At 37.3% G+C, this 22,262-nt stretch overlaps 2 protein-coding genes across 2 annotated transcripts in view; one reads left to right on the top strand and one right to left on the bottom strand.

Annotated features, from left to right (window-relative positions):
* Positions 1 to 22,262, top strand: part of LOC123880685 (epidermal growth factor receptor) — a 157,717-nt gene that overhangs the window by 95,370 nt on the left and 40,085 nt on the right. The gene's annotated exons all lie outside the window — the stretch shown is intronic.
* On the bottom strand, positions 3,222 to 6,471 carry LOC123880147. Its single transcript, XM_045928094.1, has 3 exons — positions 6,152 to 6,471; positions 5,698 to 5,862; positions 3,222 to 5,314 (listed from the first exon to the last, which is right to left on the bottom strand). Exons 1-3 carry the CDS (start codon positions 6,438 to 6,440, stop codon positions 3,222 to 3,224), a joined length of 2,547 nt encoding a protein of 848 aa, XP_045784050.1. The 5' UTR covers positions 6,441 to 6,471.

Raw genomic sequence — 22,262 nt, 5'->3', positions numbered from 1 at the left:
TGTTTTAGAATAGGCTGTGATAGGCATACATACACCGGAATTTTCTGTTTTTCCTTCTCAAGTATTCAACACTATACAAGATAAAGTTAAACAGCACTGAAACTTGAACTGCCCATAGATAGCGATAGATATAGTGCATTTGTTTTGCTGTCACTTGGTGTATATTTTAACATTATACTACATTAATATTTCTGAACTCATAATTTTTTCCTCTTTTATTTCAAATCCCATCCCATTCGATACAATAGCAAAACCCCCACACTTTTTGGATGTAACATCCGTCAGATTGTATTTTTTCGTATAAAACGTAGTCTATGTCACCCGGACCATAATAACAAATCGATTGACACCTCATTGATCAAAGTCAGATTAGTAGTTTTGGCACTACGGTGGAACACACATAAATACAAACCGACATAGACTTTTAAAATCATAACCCTTCTTTTTGGTTTTGCGGTAGTCGGGTAAAAAGGAGTAAAGAAAAAGGCGGGGAAAAAACCAAAGTTCATGCCTCATGGTCACAAGAGTGGTACTTACTTACGTTAGAACTCTTTAACGTTTATCTAAAAGCTTCGGCACGAGCAACTTATTTGTAACTTCACTTCGAGAGTCGGGAACGAGGCATTAGAGTGTTTTAGCTTGTGCTATGCAACCTGAGAGATTGTACTGACGTTTTTTCTAATTAAGGGTAAAACAAAATAAAACTGGCCTTTTTTACCAGACAAAAACCATGAAGTTCTATATAAGTCTTAAAGCAGGGTTTTACCGTGGGAGATCTCACCATCATCTCAACCAATTTGGTTGGAACCATAACGTCGATTTTAAAGAAAATCATTCATCAAAACTTCTTATAGGCACATACTACGTATACTTGCAGGTCAGAATCAAAACCACATTTTTTGATGTAAATCGATACAGAATACTCTAAGATATTTATGTAAATGTTGCTGTTGGCAGTAGATTAATGTAAGTTTTTTATACTTACATATTTATTATTTTATACTTTTTAGTTATCATATTTTTAAGAATAATGAATTATGATACAAGAAAAGTTTAACGAGCCGGGGGGACGCCCCGCACGCCTGTGCTATAATATCGCACCGGGTTAGCGCGAAAGCTGTGTGGTTGGGACCGTCCTGCGCCTCATACCCCGGTTGCCATCTCGACCTGTCGCATACTAAAGGTATAAGTACTAAAAATATTATATTGACCAATTATCGTTATTTTTCATGGATATTTTAGGACACAACGATTTAAATTTTTGTAAGCAGCTGCATATAAACGTGTCAAGTATCAAATATTTAAAAAAAATATATATTTTTATGTATAATGAATACTCCCACCAAGAAATCATTTTCAGAAAGCCGGGGTGGCTCAGCTAGTATTTTTATAATTTTCAAATTATACTCGACCAAAACATCTCGAGATATCATCCAAAAGTCATAATTTCTCGTATCTCCCAATCTCATGTTACCCGAGCGGCGAGAATATTTTAGTATTACGGGCTTCAAGTTTTTAGGTCCATCATAAGAGACATTTTATGTACCTACTTAAGGTGCATCGACGTTGGTCGTAAATTGTCGGTTAATATGTTATGATAACACACGTTTGAGTTGTGAGCTATACTTAGAACAAAAACAATTTTTTTTATAATTTTTTGAAAAATTTGATCTTAAAAGTGAGCCCTGGTTGCTCTTAATAAAGATTTATTATTATTATTATTAAATTTGCAAAACCTGCATCTCAGGGCACTTAGGGTTATAATAACCAATTTTACCAATTATTATTTATTTATTTTATAAACTTTTAAATCAAATCAATTTAGTAGCTTGCAAATGGTTAAAGAATTATTAAAATTACTTAATTTGTTTCAGAGTTTACGATTACAAACAAACAGATTCTTCCTCTTTACACTATTAGTATAGATAAGTTAGAGCCAATCAGAGCTAAGATGCAAATGAATCGAGTCCTCTCATGTGAACTGAAGCTGACCACAGACCAGTCTAGAATACCTAACTTAATACCTAATTAATCAAATCGGTTCGTTACCCGAGCAAAAAATTACTACCTATAGATACGACGCATGAGAATCGTATTCTGAATTTGTTTTAGAACAGCCTGGAATTATGTTCCAACTAGGTATACCTACCTACCTACTGCACGATTGGTTTTTACCCGACTACAGCAAACACAAAGGAAGGGTTATGATTTTTACCAATCTATGTATGTTTGTATATAATGTACCTATGTATGTTTGTATCACTTCTGTGTGTTATGAAAAATGTAATAAGTTACCCGTGCTATGCCGATAGTATTATGTACAGAAGGTTGCATACTGCACTCAGATGTTTGAATCAATCAGCGCGTGAAGCGAAGGCCTCGTTTAGGGCGTTGGGCACACGCATCATGGTGACGAAACTCGTCCGACCGGTCGTTATAATTCCCCGTAATTCGTCGCGGGGAGGCGGGCTTTACATCGTGTTTTACACTTTCGGCTCTTTCGGCCCTTGTGAACTCGCCCGCGTTCGCGAACGACGAAATTTTTTTTAATAGGCTTGCATGACTATACCTATCACGATAAATGGAAAACAATGTCTAAGTATGTAAGACATGATTTATATTAGGTTGGAAAAATGTAGATAGATATTTTGAGTTACTAAATACCACATACAGAGTGTTTGATAAATCGTATAACATAACAAATGATGTAAGAAGTGGGTACCATAGTTAGATGTGAGTGATATAATCTTTGGTTTCGGTGGTCATCCTCATATCGTCGCTTTGGTAGTGAAGAGAGTCAACCCACACATAACAAGTTCCAAAATAATGAGCAATTAAGTGGCAAGGTTTAACAAAAAATAATAATTAGTCCATATCTTCCAAACCGTAAGTTAGATTTTAATAAGAATGGCATCGGTTTTGCTTAACATGATTCTTGTATTTTCAGTACATAAATCGTTTTTGTTATTAAACTAGTTTTTCTGTTAATTGTTATTTTGCACTTGGCTCTTTTCACCATTTAGATATTTTGAAAATAATCTACTAACAGGGAGGTAAAAAGATACAAGTGTCATAGATCTATTTATATATACAAATAGTTGATAGGTTCAGGGTTGGTTGGTAGTAATTGGTAGACATAAAAAAAGATTAATAGCTTTATTTTTTAAATATTTTTGTATCAGAAATAATACACTATTGTTAAAAATCTGCAATAAAGAAATTCAATCATCTTCTGTAACATCAATATCATCACCTGAAGCAATAAGGTTCATGTAATATTCGTGGTAAGAGGTAGGGATTGTACCTTTTTTACAAAGATCTTGTAAATCTTTTAGTTTTTTGGCATCTATTTTTAAGCCACACGTATACAGATTAGCTACTTCAGAGGCTAGTATTTCTTCATTATTTCGAGTTGATTTGAGGCGAATAAATAGTCGTTCAAATTCAATTTGGCTTAACTGAGTTTTGTAATAAATATGCATGGGCTCTTCACGTCTATATTGCAGCCATTTAACAAGAAGCCATTTCATGATTCCATTATCTCCTTTATTTTTATTTGTTATTAATTTTTGGCTGTATGACTTAAAATCAAGAAATTGACTAAATTCCATCTCCTTTACGACGTATGAAGGTCGAGTGGTCTTCGCCGTTCTTGCTACAGTATACCATCCATCTGGGACAAAAATGTTAATCTTTCTACCCCTTGATTCAATGGCAGAGTGAACACTGTCACATTCCATTTCGGAATGTCCAGATTCCATGAACTTTTGGTTTATAATCTTCAGATTTGGAAATGAACAAAGTGCTCTAATGAACATGGCAGAAATGATATGGTTTCTGTTTTGTCCTGAAGCAGTATCAGAGTAAAATGTTACTTCTGTCACCTCTGGTGGTAGTTCAGAAAGAAGATTCCAAATACATGTGGCTATCTCAGATGCTCCTTTTGTACCGTTGGTTTCATGCCACATGTAGTTAATTGCAGTGCCTTTAGCAAGATCATATATGGTAAAGTTATAAGTTTTCAATTTTCTCTTATAATACAGTTGACCAATCTCTAATTGCGGGGTAAGTAAAATTTTTTCTAAATCCATAGTGTAAGCACGAAACGTTGGATCAGTCTTAGCTCTTGCCTTGTCTTCTCTTTTTTGTTCTCTAGCTTCTGTTTTTCTGATTAAATGTAAGTCATAGTTACTTTGTTCCTGGAGTTTCTCTTCTGGTGATTTGTTTTTAAATTGGGCGCAGTAATCACATTGGTCTTTTTTTGGCCTATGAAAGCCATAATTGAACTCAGTAGTAAAAATATGTTTATAATAATAAGATGATACAGGTAATGCTCCGTTCTCTTCACAATACTTGATGTAGTCTTGATACAAGCGATTTTCAGTCAGGCCAGATGGTAGATATTTTCGCATAGAAGAACTTCGGCAGTAGTGAGAGTCTACTACAGGTAAGGACTTGATGTGATCACGGATTATATCCTTACGTTCTTCAGAAATTTTATTTGGTGCAGGGTTCAATCCACGTTTGTCATGCTCAGTAACACCACTATCCATTTTCTTTTTGAGAGCAGTTTCAACTTTTTTAGCTGATATGTCTAAAGTACCAAGAAAAAACATCTTGCATACTTGATGAGCTTTGTTATTTAATGTCAAAAAGTAAACATGAGTATAATTTCTCTTATCGGGAACATCAACTGCCATTGAACTAGAGTCTTTTGACTTGTATCTTCTTTTTGGTAGCTCTTTACGAACTGAGCTGTTTATAAAAGCCCATTTGGCTCTATCTTCTTTTAAAGTCAAAAAGTCTGCAAATATTTTCTGTCTATCATTCAAAGTAAATGTATCATTGCATTTATAATGGCACTTACAGAGTACTTCTTTAACTGCTTTTGCTCTCACTTTTTTACCTGACTGAGAAGTATGTTCTTTACCTTCAAGTCTCAGTATTTTATTTCTGTTTCTCTTCCATGTTTGAGGTTCACATTTCCTTTTTCGTGTCAGGGTATTATTTTCTTGGCTGTTTATGTTTTCCACTGTTTCACTATTACTATTTTCAACCTCTTGAAGATCTTGGCTACTATTTCTTAAATTCTCTTGTTCTCTTTGTACTATTTCAGGTTCACTATCACTGTAATGTGAAGTTTCTGATTCTGGTATATAACATGGATCATTTTCTGAACAATCTGATTGAGCGAAAGGGTCAGAATCTGATAATACTTGTTCAGCATCTACAAAAGAGTAAGCTGGAGTATTATTACGTCTGTTTGAGCTTTTTGTTTCTGGATCAACTGAATCTACATCAATCTGCTGTGCAGCTAGAACAAAACAAAAAATAAAATTATTAATGAAGTATTTATTAACGGAATAACATACATGCATATTATATAAACTCATGACTGTAATCCCTTGTCATTGGTACAACAACTAGCTCAATGTTTAAGAATGAAGTTATAGCAATGCAATAAGCATTAAATTATTAGGATGGAATGGCATGTCAAGTGGAGATAAGTAGCTATCTTTTTGCCCACAAGGACACTACATAAGAAATCTTTATTCCCTTAGTCACCTTAAATAATACTCACAAGAAGATTTGGGGTGGTCTAAAATAAGCTGGAACCACACCAGTATTTCCAAAATTTATTTATTATACTTAAATAATAATAACTTAATAATCACTCAAAGAGAGTAATAATCTCACCAGTAGTAATTACATTCAGATCCATGACAGGGGTTTCACCGTCAAGTTCTTGGCACTGACTAAGTTTCAGGCACAAAGAGTCATGTGTGGCTTCTTGATCACATACTTGAACATGGTCACTTGACTTCTTTGTATCAGGACATTCATAAGAAGCTGCTTCGCTTACTAAAAACAGAAAAACAATCAGTTACCTGTTTAAATTTAAAACTGAACTAAGTATGTAACTACATATATATTTATTTATTTGATGGCATGAAGATACTAGCAGGAACAAGGTGGACGCAGTGAAAATATTATTCTTGAATTATTTGTGGTTTACCTCGAAATTATAAAACTGAGATTCTGATTTTAGAGAATGGTATGTTTTGAAAAAAAAAAGGATGTAAGTAGCTACTAAAAGAAAGGCATAATAACAATTATAAGTTCTAATTACGTAAAGGTCTACGTATCTCACCAGTTGTGATTACATCCAGATCCATGTAGACAGGGGTTTCAATGTAATGTTCTTGGTACTGATCGAGCTGCAGGCACAAATTTAAGTCATGCTTGCCGTCTTGATTACATACTTGATCACGATCACTCGAGTTCTTGGAATTGTTTACCATGTTCAATATTAACTTTGAGCGATAATTATTATAGTTGGACATTTTGCCGTCTCGTCTTTTGTTCAATAGATTTAATACAAATCCAAGAAACTTAACAAGCAAAATAGACAACATAAAACAGTAAAATCGCAAACTCATAGCACATAATGCTTATTACAAGGAACGCCGACGCGCGATATAAGGCATTTTTGACAGATCATGACAGATGTCAAGCCATACATAATGGCGCTTTAAATGCAGAGTTCGTTCAAAAACTAATGATTTATGCGGCTTGACTTTGTTCACTACTGATTACAACCACTGAACTATTTCAAGAAGTTAACTAATCTATGCGGATTGTATTCTTTTTTATAAAAAAAGTAATGTATAGTAGTTCTATTAACATCTTTTCACCTTTTTGATTATTTTTTGTAACTAAACTACAGGCAGTTAGCTCTATTCACCACCGTAAAAATCATATTGTTTTAATTATAATAGAATACTTATCTCATTTTGAACCAAGTTGTGGCTTGACTCTCTTCACCACCAAAGCGACGATATTAGGAAGCTGTGGGAACTCTAACGAACATACGCCGGTGCCTGTCTTGCACGATGCCCATTGGGCTCATCCTGGAGGTTGCACTCCCGTGGCCGCATGAACCTTGCATGTAGGCACGACTTCCAGGTTTCCAGGTTCCAGGACTTCCAGGGAAACCATCCTTCCAGGGTCCCATCGCCCGTAACTTGGTAGTAGCCTGGTAATCTAATAATATTATAAAGGTTAAAGTTGGTATACAAGTGTGTGTGTGTGTGTACGTGCGTGTATGTTTGTAACTCTTTAACACAAAAACTGCTGGACAGATTTGGCTGAAAGAAATGGAGATAGTTTATAAAACCTACTTTTTATCCCGTAAAAACCCATGATTCCCGCGAGATTTTTTAAACATACCTATATCCACGTGGACGAAGTCGCGGGCATCTCTTGTAATTTAATAAGCTCTTCCTACCGAGAAGAACCAGCAAGAAACGTCGGTGTCGGAAAGCTCGGCTGTTATGTCAATTAATATCAAGTACAGTAGGTACTTTCCCACGAAATTTTGAACCACATTTAGTCAATACTGAATCGAAAGTGTCATAACACACTGGACAAGTTTCACTTTCCAATCCTGCGGTCTACGGCTGGGCGGTTGCGAAAAAGCTGCAACAAAATATTATACTGTTAACACATTATATTATTGTTCATCGTTCATTGTCTAACAATCATCACTGGCTCACTACTGACACTACTACATTTTGCACGATAGATAAAAAACTATTATACTGGTGAAGAGCTCTTTCATATAGATAGATTGGTATAGTTATCTTACTTTGAAAATTCTAAACACTAAATTTGTTCATGACATGACAATTTGTTCATTTCATTTTTTTTGTGATGTAACCACAAATTCACGATTTCGGATTTTTGCCTTTATTTGTGCTTTAAGTATGACCTACGTACCTGCCAAATTTCACGATTCTAGGTCAACGAGAAGTATCAAGTACCCTATAGGTTTTCTTGACAGACACATGGACAGATAGACATACAACAAAGTGAAGAGTGATTCTTTTCTCCTTTTTGAAGTACGGAACCCTAAAAATCAAAGGAGAACCAAATTGCGTTTGTATGAAAAGCACTGGGCCGGAGTGCGCGCTAGGGATACTTTGAAAATTTAAATTAGGGGCTCAAGTAATAAGGTAATATTCAATGGAGCCTCTGAAGGAAGGTGTTATAAGGAGAATTTTTAAATTAAAGTTACAAAGATATTGAGTATCAAATGAAAGCAGGTCTCCTTCACTTTAATTACGAAATAAAATATCGAATAGGGTAACGTGGGACGCCTTAATGAGGGCCTTACCAATTTTAAGCTCGATCTTAAATAAGGACTCTTACACACGAGCTTATTAGCTAGCTGACGCCCGCGACTTCGTTCGCGTGGGTTTAAGTTTTTTGAAATCCCGTGGGAACTCTTTGATTTTCCGGGATAAAAAGTAGTCTATGTGCTAATCCAGGATATTATCCATCTCCATTCTGAATTTCAGCCAAATCCGTCTAGTGGTTTTTGCGTGAAGGAGTAACAAACATACACACACACAACACACAACACACACACACACACATACACACACACGCACACACACACACACACACACACACACACACACACACACACACACACACACACACACAAACTGTCGCCTGTATAATATTAGTGTGATACCCCGGCTTAGCAGGGGTTCGAAAAATTTAAACAGTTAAATTATGTGCCGATTCAAAGCGTCACACCAAACGTACCTATCTACCTCTACTATACTACTGTTAAAATTGAATTGTGTTTAAGTGTTGTGTATTCGTGTTGACACTATGTTGACAGATATCTTGTCACTAGCATTTAGCTCCAAATACGGTCACTCACTGCTGTTTTTTTTTCTCTTTTGTCGGTATGACAGGAAGCGGCTGCTTTCCCTGACGTGGTGGTCAGAGACGCATATGAAATTGCTTCTAAAATAGGTTGACAATCGCAGTTCCAGCGTATTTGTATTAGTAGAGGTCATTGGGGTTCCACCAATATCCGTACGCGAGCAGCCTTATCACACGCATCGAGCCAGTCGCATCGGCGTCGCTATACGATATTTACAACTTGTTCGTATGCCCGTGTTGCCCACGTTAGGTTTTTTCACAACAAAGTCGCCAGTGGGCGGCAACCCACGTCGAATTTAAAAAATAATGCCGATTGCCGACCTAGTCTATGAGTAGGTACGTGCGAAATGACCCTGATGTATCTTTTCGAGCAATTGCATAATAAATAAAAAAGAAACAAGTGTAAATTAAAAATTTATAACACCCCCGACAAGTGAAGGTTACAGTAATAACAGAAAGAAAAGAGCTAATAACTTTCAAACGGCCGAACCGATTTTCTTGGTTATAGCTAAAAACACTCTCGATCAAGCCACCTTTCAAACAAAAAAAAAAAACTAAATTAAAATCGGTTCATTAGTTTAGGAGCTACGATGCCACAGACAGATACACAGATACACACGTCAAACTTATGACACCCCTCTTTCTTGGTCGGGGGTTAAAAAAAATTGAAATAACTTATAAAAATCGACTTCTGTAACCACAAATTTTTTTGGAGTCGATGCCAATTATTACATATAAGCTACAGGAATCGTTTATTCTTTATATTGTTTTGGGCCTCCATATTGGAACCTCATTGGCACCGACTCCAAAAAATATTGTGGTTACTGAAATTGATTTTCATTTTTTATTAAAAAAAAAATATTTTATAATTTTTAATGATTTATATGTATTAAATGCTATGCCTGGTTAAAACCTAGTGTTTACTAAGCTACTAAACTGATCGCGAGCAATTTACTTTTATCCATTGAGGAGTTCCGATCTCCAGCGCTGAAGAGTATATTTGCGTATAGAGCGTTTGGAACCCTCGACCATTAGTTAGCTCGACTCAGTGAACAAGGTATAGGTAAGTTATCCTTGTTGTCAAAAAAAAAGCAGTGAAAGTTATGTCACTTAGTGGACATGGTCTATTGACCTGCATCACAATACCCAACTAAATATTAATGAAAATGTCCGGCGTGGCGCGGTTTAAATTCAATACAAAAATATTCAGTCGGTAAGCTATACCTACAGTGTGGGTATAGTTTATATCAAACTAGATTTAGGTTTTTTAAAGGAACTCTTTTATTTTCCGGGATAAAAAGTCCAGGGTCAAACCTATCTCCATTCCGAATTTCAGCCAAATCTGAACGGTAGTTTTTTCATGAAAGAGTAACAAACATACACACATACACACAAACTTTAGCCTTTATAATATTAGCGTGATAGCGTGATAACCCTCGGTGGTGACCATACCTTGGTGATATCGTCTGTCCGGCTATTGGGGGTCTTTCAATGCTGCGCTTTCCCGTGCGAGGTCGCCATTCTATCACCTCACATCTAACGCCAGTCCGAAAGGGCGTAGGTTGGTATCCCACCGCTGTCACCATGTTTTTAACCCCCGACCCAAAAAGAGGGGTGTTATAAGTTTGACGTGTGTATCTGTGTGTCTGTGTATCTGTGTATCTGTCTGTGGCATCGTAGCGCCTAAACGAATGAACCGATTTTAATTTACTTTTTTTTGTTTGAAAGGTGGCTTGATCGAGAGTGTTCTTAGCTATAATCCAAAAAAATTGGTTCAGCCGTTTAAAAGTTATCAGCTATTTTCTAGTTTTCTTGTAGAAAAGAAGGTTAGATAACCCTTAGGTTCATAATATTCAAGTGTCAATTGACAAATGTCAAGCTGTCAAGATGGACGTTGCCTAGATATACATAATTATTTATTTGAAAATGATTTGTCGGGGGTGTTGAAAATTTTTAATTTACACTTGTGTTAATGAAACGCGTGTCGGATGACAGAACTTTATTGTTAGATACCCACAACAGTACCCCAAGCTCTATCGGTTTCTAGACTATGTTGCTCTGGCGTAAATAGAGCTTTAGATAAGTACAGAAAATGATAAGAGATCTGGAAGGTAAGATTTTGATAAGTACACAGGACATCCGTTAAAATACAATCGAGGTATTGATTTTTGATATGGGAATAATAAATTATTATGAAGTATTAATATACTATATCGTTGGGTGATGGCCTTCAGAAATCTGGCGTCCCAATTTACGTGGACAGCATGTTTACTGTGCCACCATTGATATTAAATACCAAAGATCCGTCCGTCCGTCAGTCATCTCTGATTCCGTGTAAAACATAACGTAACTAAATAAGTTTCCTTGCAAGAATGATTACATCGGAATCGAAAATATTATTTACTATAGAAAATCAATTTTACTATATTTCAGTTTCTCATGAAGTACTCAGGTTTTACAACTTTATCTTGTTTTTAGGGAACCGTACCTCAAAAAGAAAAAACCTTATAAGATCATTTTGTGGTCTGTCTGTCCTCTGTCGTGTCTGTCAAGAAAACCTATAGGGTACTTGACCCTAGACCGTTGACCTAGAATCATGAAATTTGGCACATAAGTCCGAAAAGCCTGAATTTGTGGTTGTATCACAAAAAAAATTCGTCCATGAAAAAATAATTAGTATTTTCAATTTTCGAATTAAGATAACTTTACCAAGTGGGGGTATCATATGAACGGGTTTTACCTGTATATGGTAAAACAGATTTTTATTTATTTTTATGCATGATAGTATTTAATTTATCGTGCGAAACGTCGGAAAAAATACGCGAGTACGGAACTCTCGGTGCGCGAGTGTTACTCGCACTTAACCGTTTTTCAAATAGAACTTTATCCGTGAAGCAATATCTTGAATGTTGTGTATCATTGTGTTTATATGCGACTTAGTACCTACAAGGACGGGTGGGCCAAACAAGAGTTCCTCAGTTCAAGACGTAGAATAAATAAACAGTACCTACGTTCGATTTAACAATACGCATTGATGAATATAATGCTAAAGGTTGCCACTTCTTGATTCACGGGTTACCAGTATCAAAAATACGGGCTTTACTTTTTAATTTACCCCGTTTTTTATTTTCACAATTACGGGGTTCTGTATTATCATACCCTGAAATACGGTGTCACCCGTAAAATAGGGGGCATCTGACAATCCTAATAATGCCTGCCAATTTAACTGCTAGTTTTTTCGTCAACCATCCGTTTAACTTACTTTAAGATGTTTGGTAGAGACATAGTTTGCTTTCCGAGGAAGGAAATTAGCTTAGAATAGAAATTAGACTACTTGTGGTCTCAGAAAATCAGAGTTCCCAAAGAATTTTTAAAAATCTATCCCTTCAATTTTGCCAAAATTTGGTGCAGAAACAGATTGAATCCCGGGGAAGGACATAGAATATTTTTTTATTCTGGGAAATCAAAGAGTTTTAAACCCTTAATCCACACAGATCAAGTCGCAGACATCATATTAGAAATATGCGAAAGTGAAGATATAATAATAAAGAACAGTGAAATTCAAAAAAATAAAAAGCTGTAATTTTGCACATTCAAAATATAGACAAGGAATACGGCTGCATTTTTCGAAATGCCCTCTGGAGCGAAGCCGCGGGCGGTCGCTAGTGTATTGAAAAGGTGATTTTTCATTTTGATAACAGTGGATGTTTGTCGGTTGAAACGACGGAGACGAAATAACTTAAAAGCATCGGGGCATAATTTGAATGTTGCTTAGTGATTCACTCCCACTTAGCTCGGCACATTGGGACGAAAACACAACGCTTTACAAGATCGTTTACAACCAGTTTACAAAGTGGGATCCAATTTTTTTTTACACTAAAATCTCTTATCTCCTTTTAGAAGTGCCCTCTGACAATTTTTAAAAGCTAATCCCTCAGCTCAGCAATCGAACAGTAGGTAAAAGTTAAAAGTGGTCGCAGCATAGTTTGTCTTATCAAGCACATTTAATGTTAAAAAAGTTCATCTCTTTAACAACATTCGATGATATACTTACATAAAACTCATTTGTTCCACATTTTCGAATACTAAAGTTTTTAGGATAAAATGTCGTTGGCAGATTTATCAAACGTACCCAATACATAGAAGTCATTGAACGTACCAAGTATCTGTGTTTCTTGAAGTCCTAAAAGACTGAAATTTGGTATATCTGCTTCAAAATTGAGTTGCAAGATTCCACCCGAACAAACATAGTTACATACGAGTACATTGCAAGTTGAATAAAAGCTTTTTAAAAAAGAGGTAACGATAGAGAGTGGGCCATGAAAATGATGTAGGTACCTACAAGAAATAGATCCAAAATAAATCTAGGGCACCTGCCAAAAAGAAATGAAATCCCACCTTTCTTCTTTGTCAAGAGCATTTAAGAGCTATATTACTTTGGACTTGGGATAGGTCCCATGGCCAGCACAAATCTAAGCTCAGCTAGGGACTTGGCTCTACTAGAGATCTCATAACTTTTTAACAGTGAAAACATTATGAACTTGTGAGTCTTGGCAACTTTTTTACATGAAATGTTTTTGGTGGGATGTTATTTTACAATAAAGAACGCAGTCGTTTCGAGTCGAAGGTGAAAAGATGCGAAGTATGCGTCTCCGAACTGTATTGTAGCTAAACAGTGGCACAACGAATGCGAGTCGTGGTTTCTTTTCTTTTACTTTTAGAGGCCCCGGGACGCCGCGGTCCACTCTTAATGGGGCATGTAAAATTATTAATAATTACTAAGTTTTTAAGATACTGCGGTTCTCAGACACGGCAAGATTCGAATTCCCTCATAAATTATGATTTTTTTTTATTGTGTTCAGAAATACTAACTTTTGCCCGCGGCTTTGTACCTGTGAGATTCCAGTCAATCTGTAGGTGAGAGATTCCAGTCAATTTTGGGCTCTACACAACCCATTTTGTCTAACTTCTACGAAATGCGCAGTAGATATTGCCGGCGTAGTACTGAACCCTGTCCGGAAAGCCCTGTTCCTGTGTGAATGGAAAGGGCATAGGTCATACACCACACTGCCCAGGTTCAATTCCCATTTCCCAAGGCCAATTCACCATTAACAGTTCCTGAATCGGATTGAAGTATGAACAACTCATCAATGACTTTTTTTTAATACATAGACTAGCCCTTGACTGCAATCAGATATGCTGGCAACTGGCAAGTAATGATCCAGCCTAAGATGGAGTGCGCTTGCCTAGAAGATGTCTCTTGACTTGAAGGTATCCATATTAAAAGTGGAGGGGAAAACTGATGCCGGAAGAGCGTGCATATCCTAGCGATTCAAATCAGAAACGAGGAGGCAAATCGCTTCGTACGTATCCGTGGAATTTCGACTACATGGGTGCAGATCTTGGCGATGCCTTGCGGTACGATAATGTAAAGGTGAAGGAGGAACCAGGACAAAAAATTTTTGGACACAATCTCCGATGAGATCCGATTTTTGCAGTGAAATATAATTGAAGTGGAACATTTACATCGCTGAATTTTTAAGTTAGAGAACAGAGATACACCGACAAGACACCGTCTCAGTTTTTATAGTAGGTATTATAATAGAAATGTATGCTTAATAACTTGATAAGTCACAAATATTTAAATGTAGAATCGTTTTAGTAGAAAAACGAGGCAAACTATGCAATATACCTACCTATTAAATTATTTATTGGGTATGCTAATAATAAGGGGTATTATGAACGTAAATAATAGCAATGGCGCCATGTAGTGGCAATACTGAATGGCTGGAGTCTAGAGTAAATTGAGCAGGTAGGTATATCTAAGAGATGGTAAAGCCTGTTTTATGCCAGAGCAATATAAATGTAGTATGACATTTAGGCAAGCTACATAAATTCCGTGCTCATTTGACAGCTACAATGTGACGATGGCAATCACCTCTGATTGGCTGACACTCTCTCGCTTCTATTACAACGCATTCAGTAAAAAAAACCCGGCCAAGTGCGAGTCAGACTCGCGCACTGAGGGTTCCATTCTACAGTCGTATTTTTTCGTAATTTTTCACGATAAATCAAGAACTATGTCGATTTGGCATAAAAATAAATAAAAACTGTTATAACATGTATAGATAAATCCCTTTCATATGATACCCCACTTGGTATTATAGTAAAGTTATCTTACTTTGAACGATATAACCACTAATTCACGATTTCCGGATTTTTCCCCTTACGTGTGCTCTAAGACCTATTTATCTACTTGCCAAATTTAATAATTCTAGGTCAAGGGGAAGTACCCTATAGGTTTCTCGATAGACACGACAGACAGACAACGAAGGGTTCCTTTTTTCCTTTTGAGGTACGGAACCCTACAACCATAAGTTCAGGCGTGGTTATGCGTGGACCTTTATGTTGACAAGCACGTGCTGTGGATGTCACCGTGGGTACTCTCATTGGCCTTTAACATTTGCCCCCCATTGTTTCTAGAGGTACACTGCGTCACATTTGACGAAGTGGCGCTGTGGTGGCGCCAAGCATTGTACCTATACCTACTTATTTCATTGGCATACACAATTTTGCGATCAATGACCTTTACGAGTAAACTAAAGGCTACTGCTAAAGTCAAAAAATTGGACAAGTGCGAGTTGAAATCCACGAGACCCATAATATAGGCTTGTAGAGACGTGGGTACCAGCCAGGTAACCTCCCCGTGTGCCTGAGTGTTGCGGGTAACAGCAGCGCTTGCGCCGGTGTACCCTAAGTAACATAGTTAACAATTTCTCTTCATGGAATATTGCTGACCATGGCCAATTGACCTGGCAGGGAGGGGGTGTTGTCCGCGCGTCCCCCTGAGTGTCCTGAGCAGAGGGCGCAGTAGACGCACCCATGGGGCATAGCCTCAGGAGCGGAGGGTCGGGTGGTTGGTGATGACTTGATGAGTGTTTCATCACCTATCCAATTGTTGGCTGCCCCACCGCGCCAATTTCTCGCCTGTCCAGTTTGGTAATGAGCGAGGGAGATGTTGAAGATGGGAAACGTGGAAAGGGAATTGCCCTCCCCGTGAACCCTAGCCCTCGGGAGGACCTGTGGATGATAAACGCGGGGCGGTCCGTCGTTCCCGTATGGTCCTCGGGTTAGTTGGTGTGCTGTTGTTCCGGCAAGGCTCTAACAGTGTTCGGGGGCATGTAGTGTCCCAGTGGTGGGTCTGCTGCGGCGGACATCCGCTGGTGGAGTAACGAGGCGTTGTCGGTCCCTTGTGCTCCGTCCTCAGCGGTGGGATGGAACTTCGTGAGGTTTTTAATCGGTAGGAGTCCGACTTATCTACTATGTTTCCCCGTGGCCGGTGGTATCCATGATGAATTTTCCTCACGATAAAAAGGTGGTTAGAGCTGCAGGCATTAGCTAGTGATACTAAAAATAATTTACCTACTGTACCTACAAATAAAATTATACAACATTAAAATTCATCACTACCACGTACTTGCTACTGATTTTGTATTACTCTTCAAGTATTTAGAATAACTTTGTTTTGCGCCTTTTGGGAATCCTATGTGACCAGAATTTTATCCTAAAACAATAAAATTGTTACTACATATTTTGGTTACCTACTTAACTTTAGTTTAGGTTTTTGACACAGTTTTAGCATGACTCATACTTACTCTAAACACGTTGTGTTAGTTTTCAATGAAATTAACGTTAAATAATTATCAAATAGTACCTAGAAGCACAAAATATATTTTATGGAAGTTACGATTATACATAACATTTTATAGTGGTGCTTAGTACTACTATTTTATATACTACTTTTATGTGTATTTATTTATTTTTTATTTGTACTAGAAAGTTGTAACAATAAAGAGAAAAGGAAATAAAAAGTGGACGAGGAAGCACTCATCTAGGAGATCTCTACCAGTGACCCTTGGTAGTACGAGAGGTTGTGAAAGGAGTGGAATAGGTACAACAAAGATAGAAAGTATTCATGAAAAAAGCTTTATAGATATTATGTATTATGTTATAATTAATCAATTAATGTTAGTCTTTGTTTTTTACAGGTATGTACCCGATAGGAAAATCACAGGTGCTCGCATCATAAAAAAATCGAATACTTTACATACATCGGTACAGGTTTGTATATTTTTTTATCCTTATTTATATAATTATTTCCCTCATTAATTGCGTGGAAGGGAAGTCGTTTTTTCTTGACTTCTATACAGGAAATTACTACCAAATGAATGCGATTAAATGCGGCCGATGTTGTTTACTCTAGTTTTTAATTTACAGTTGTATCTGACTGTGAATCGCGTACTACGAAAATAAAATCTATTGCTATGGCTGATTTATTTATTTATTTTTTGTTTAACAGGGCTCGATCTCCGTCACTGACTCCATACAATCGTAGTTCCAATTTCATTTGAATATTAAGCAATCAAATATCAGTGCTGTTTTAGATTTTTCTATGTAGTTAGATACGTAGATATGTAGTTTTAAAATTACACTGGGCTCAAAGATTTGTATGTGAATTTTCAAGACCGCGTAACATTGAAACCGAATATTTTAACAGAAATCTGGAAATAGATATTAGTTTCTAGAATATGTCTGCAAAATTTCATGGACTTTGGTTGCTTAATATTCAAATGAATTTGGAACCACGTTTGTATGGAACGAGTGACGGAGAGACCCCTCTCCGGCCACGCTCAGAGTAAGTTCCGTGCAAGTTCAAGGATCAAGAGACAAACATTAAATGAAGAGGGATTAAATCTTCAAGATAACGTAATCTTGACAGAAGTACAAACTACTAGGTACCCGCGCGGTGAACAAACATATGTTAAGACGAACGTGACTAAGATTAGTAGATAATTTCGTTTCTATCTTATATTAATTACTAGCTTATTCCTGCGACTTCGATTATACAAGTGAACCCCTATTTTACCTTTCTTAGCAGATGCCTATGTCATAATAGCTATCTGCATGACAAACAGACTGATCCATCTGGTAGTTTGAGCTGTTTTCTGTCTGGGCGGCCACAAGTGATTGTTAAATAAAAATCAATAATCGGCCACTAGTGGTGAGTTAAGAAATAATGATATTCCACCGCAAGTTATAAGCTGGACAGCGACATCGAAACTTAAGTTGAGAAGGTGAAGATGAATGAAGGGACGCTGGAGGGCGTATTCTGGCGTAGCCCTTAAAGACACGACTTTTTTATGGGCTATTATCAGAGAATCAGTCATATTTTATTTATTTGGGACAATAAACATTACATATTACTATAACTTAAATCTATCGTAAAATATTAGTAAATATGTTATCAACTACACTATCCATATTAGCCATTTACTCCTTTTACAGGTAGGCTTATATAATGTAAATTGACATAAATCATACCCTTAATTAACTAGTTAGATGTAATTAACACGTTTTTTCGATCCACATAGCATATTAAATTGAAGTTCAATTTAAAACAGCCAATAATTAACATTTCCTGCCACCGGGGTACCCGCTAGTTGCCTAATTAGTGAACTTTAATCGTAACAAACTGTCTAACAAGCCGTAAAACATGCGGATTATTGAAAAGGAACAAGAAAAGGTAAAAAAGTTCAAACCAAAATGGCCGGTATTACCTGCGCGCGCCACTCTACCTTAGGACCAGTTCACACTGAGCGAGGAGCTGGACTGAGGAATTCTACACTTGTACATCCTAACAACTCTTTTTTTATTTAGATACAAGTCAGCCCTCGATTAATCTCACTTTGTGGTAAGTGATGATGCAGTCTGAGATTTAACAGAAAATACACACACCTGATTACCTGGTGTACGTATTTCCTATATGTTTTTTTTTTTAAAGTAATTTGTTAACTGTTTGGGCTTAGAGATATAAAAATAAAAATTAAGATGGAAGCGGGCTGGAGTCGTCAGTACAAATAGTCTAACGTGAGACTTTGGATTATATTAATGTCTCATAAAATACTTGTTTGTATTGATGCCAGCTATTGATTATTATTAATGCAGGTTTTATGTGTAGGTCAGGCATCATGCTAAAATATTCAAACCCCTTTCAATCGTCAAATGCAAAGTGTGGACCGGCCCTTAGAAGGTTTTTCGTCAGACGCTCGCGCCGGCCGCTATACTTGTCTTGTCGTGGACACGAGAGACAAAGCAACCTTTGCAGTAGTTTATTTTTGATTTTAATCGCCCACTTTAGTCGTTTTGTAGTTCTGTACCGGAGAGACGCGGTGTTTTTCATTTTTGAAATTTTTAGTGTAGTTTCTTTTTTGATTTCGTCGAATGATATATTACTAGCTGATACCCGCGACTTCGTTCGCGTGGATGTAGGTTTTTTTAAAATTCCCGTGGGAACTCTTTGATTTTCTGGGATAAAAAGTAGCCTATGTGCTAATCCAGGGTATAATCTATCTCCATTCTAAATTTCAGCCCAATCCGTCCAGTAGTTTTTGCGTGAAGGAGTAACAAACATACACACACACACACACACACACACACACACACACCCACACACATACAAACTTTCTCTTTTATAATATTAGTGTGATGTGTATTGTATACTGACTAGCTTATGTCCGTGGCTTTGTCCGCGTGGACTACACAGATTACAAACCCCTATTTAACCCCCTTAGGGGTTGAATTTACAAAAACCCTTTCTTAGCGGACGTCTACATCATAATAGATATCTGCATGCCTTTCAGGCCAATCCGTCCAGTACATTATTGAGCTGTGCGTTGATAGATTAGGCAGCTGTCAGTCAGTCAGTCATATTTCCTGTCACATATGTATTTAGGTATTATAGATAGTTTGTCTCGTTGGTTTAGTGGTTAGCTTAATCGGGTGAAAGATTTGTTTGTTTTTTGTTCTTAACTCTTTATCTGGAGAGGTTCTTCGTTATAGAGAAAATTTACTTGCAAAATCTCTAGAGCTATTTGGACTGTAACTTTATTTTTTGACAGTCAGTCAGTTTCTCCGTTTATATACCTATAGAAAGGTACGTTATCTGCTGCGACTTCGCTTTGATTGGCCGCTATAAAAAGTAGCCTATCCGTCTCCTTGATGCAAGCTACCTCTGTACTAATCTGTAAAAAGGTAACACACAAACAGACACACCTTTTAGAGTAGGTATTGGTATAGATGGATGTAGATGTTCTTCATGGTGAAAAAGTTAAAGGTACAAATGAAGGTATTAGGTTACCACACATCGTGCGAAGATGTAAGCCAAGGCGAGTCTCGTCGAAATACTGTAGGGTTAGTATGAAAACATTCCTCGATTTAAAGTAAAAAATACAGTGTCAATGATTTTCATTCGCAACGTTTCTGCTTGGATTGCTCGTCATCAGCATCGGACAATTTTTGGAAGTAGCCGAAAGGCAGTTACCGACAAATCGAAATGATAACAGAGCTAACTAAAGTAAGGAAACTCTCGGTGTTGATCCTGAATCGATATCTGTCAAATTTTAGGGTAGGGGTGACGTAAAATCAAAAATACCTAGTCATGCCAAGTCGTTTCATACCCTAATGGTTCCTACATTTGACGTCTGCCAGCGTAAAGGTAGGACGAGGCTAAAACCTCAACGTATTATTACAAGTTTCCTAACTGTCGTGGCTTGTGAACGTGGTTAAGGACCATTTCAGTTTGTTTCGACGTTCGAATTATATCAACGTTTGCGAGATGTGAAATCTCGTACTAAGCACACTGATCTCGAAACACGGTCCTCCTCTTCGACAATGCGATTCGCTCTTAGATTCCGTCCGGGATTCTTTGAGCGCAAAAAACGATCCTTTGTGACGACCGTGTGACTGCGAGCCTGGCTTTTGTTCACCTACTGTTTCGAGAGTGCATCTGCAAGGATCTTTATCATTTCAGCGTCTCGATATAAGACACCCGATGATTTCCAACTTCTACTCTTCCTCTTCTCTAAATACGATTAGGTAGTCTATCTGTACCTATTCCATATGCATACTCGTAATAAATGCGAAAGTTGACTGTCTGTTTGCTAGTTTTTCACAGCTCATTTGTTAAAATAATTTCGGCGAAAGCTATAGAAATAGCTTGCATCTTGAAGATGGGTATAGACTACTTTTTATCTCGGAAAGCCAAAGAGTTCCCACATTTTTTCGCCTAATTCTCAGCATCTAGTTACCCACTCTTTATTAAAAGTGCGTAGACTCTTCCCTTTTTATCCGATATGAAGATTTTTCACTGTTTAGATGTAAATTTTTGGGTAAACCAAATTCCCCACTGGAGTGCAATACAACCTTTTATTTCGATGTTTCAGATCTGAATAAGTAGGTACTGATTTATCTGAGACAAGTTATCATCTGGCTTTTCCTGCATGTTTTTTAGTGGGAGGGCGGGCGGTGCATGTCGCATGTTGCATGTTGCACCATACAGATTTCTTTGGTTTGGCGGATTATAGCAAAATAAGCTTTTGGTTCCTTGTATGTCATGGACTCCCGCAAAATAACGCCTGCTTCTATACTACATCTGCGCTTAGCTTTATCTTCTCAACATATCGCCGCTATAACTAATCATGGATCTTCTTTCAGATTGAGAACCATATGAATCGAACCGGTGATAAAGTTCACCACACTGGCCAAGTACAGATTGGCAGACTTTACATTTCATTTTATTTTATGAGAAGACGCTTCTTCAAAGATTAGACATTACCATGTGAATTGCTACCAGCTACTTTTCAAAGAAAGCTGGATGCATGTATAAGTATCTCGACGGGCGAAGATATTTAGCATAACATAAGAATTATTTTCATTTTTCAACAATACGAAGATGCAAGTATACGTGTATACGTCATTCTTCCTTATTGTGAACACAATGTTGCAGTTGTCAAGTATTTCTTTAAGTTTTTATCAGCTCATTGAGTGTATATCGGGAGGTCGAGGTTCGATCCCACGCATGCACCACTAACTTTTCGAAGTTACGATGCAATGCTTTTGTATACGTAAAAAGAGTAACCGTCGAGTTTCTTGCTGGTTCTTCTCGGTAGGAAAGGCATTCCGAACCAGTAGATGCTCTTGACGATTCAAAAGTACTTGTAAAAGTCTAATTGAATAAAAATATTTTGAATTGAATTGATTTGAAGGAAAACATTGTGAGGAAACCTGCATGTCTGAGAGTTCTCCATAATATTTTCAAAGGTGTGTGGAGTCTGCCACTTGACCAGCTTAGTGGATGTCCCTATCCAAACCCTTCTCATTCTAAGAGGAGACCTGTGCTTAGTAGTGGGCTGGCGACAGATTGATGATGACATTATCTCTGCTATACTCCTAGGACACTAGGGTTAGTGGTTGTCGATAGAACCGAGCGACTTCCACGGCTGGACATAGGTCTCTTGTATGGGATTCCACTCGCCACGGCCTTGAGCTGCCTGAACTCCCTATTAAGGTGCCCACGCACTCGAACTGTGTGCCTAGTGGGAGATTTTTAACCTATTCGATCGCGTAAAAGTTAACTGCGTTTTGTATGGAATTGAAACAGCGCCATCTTCTTGTCACCAGATGGC

Source organism: Maniola jurtina, chromosome Z (genome assembly GCF_905333055.1).
Source record: "Maniola jurtina chromosome Z, ilManJurt1.1, whole genome shotgun sequence".
NCBI lineage: Eukaryota > Metazoa > Arthropoda > Insecta > Lepidoptera > Nymphalidae > Maniola > Maniola jurtina.
Note: the sequence above shows the minus strand (reverse complement) of the source record. Positions and strands in the feature narration are given on the sequence as shown.

What these genes read in the sequence shown, in the direction of transcription:
- LOC123880147 (XM_045928094.1), bottom strand. Translation starts at nt 6,440, where the DNA reads ATGAGTTTGCGATTTTACTGTTTTATGTTGTCTATTTTGCTTGTTAAG. An exon ending in TCTGGATGTAATCACAACTG is followed by an intron (nt 5,863 to 6,151) that starts GTGAGATACGTA and finishes TTCTGTTTTTAG; the next exon opens with TAAGCGAAGCAGCTTCTTAT. An exon ending in TCTGAATGTAATTACTACTG is followed by an intron (nt 5,315 to 5,697) that starts GTGAGATTATTA and finishes GTTTTGTTCTAG; the next exon opens with CTGCACAGCAGATTGATGTA.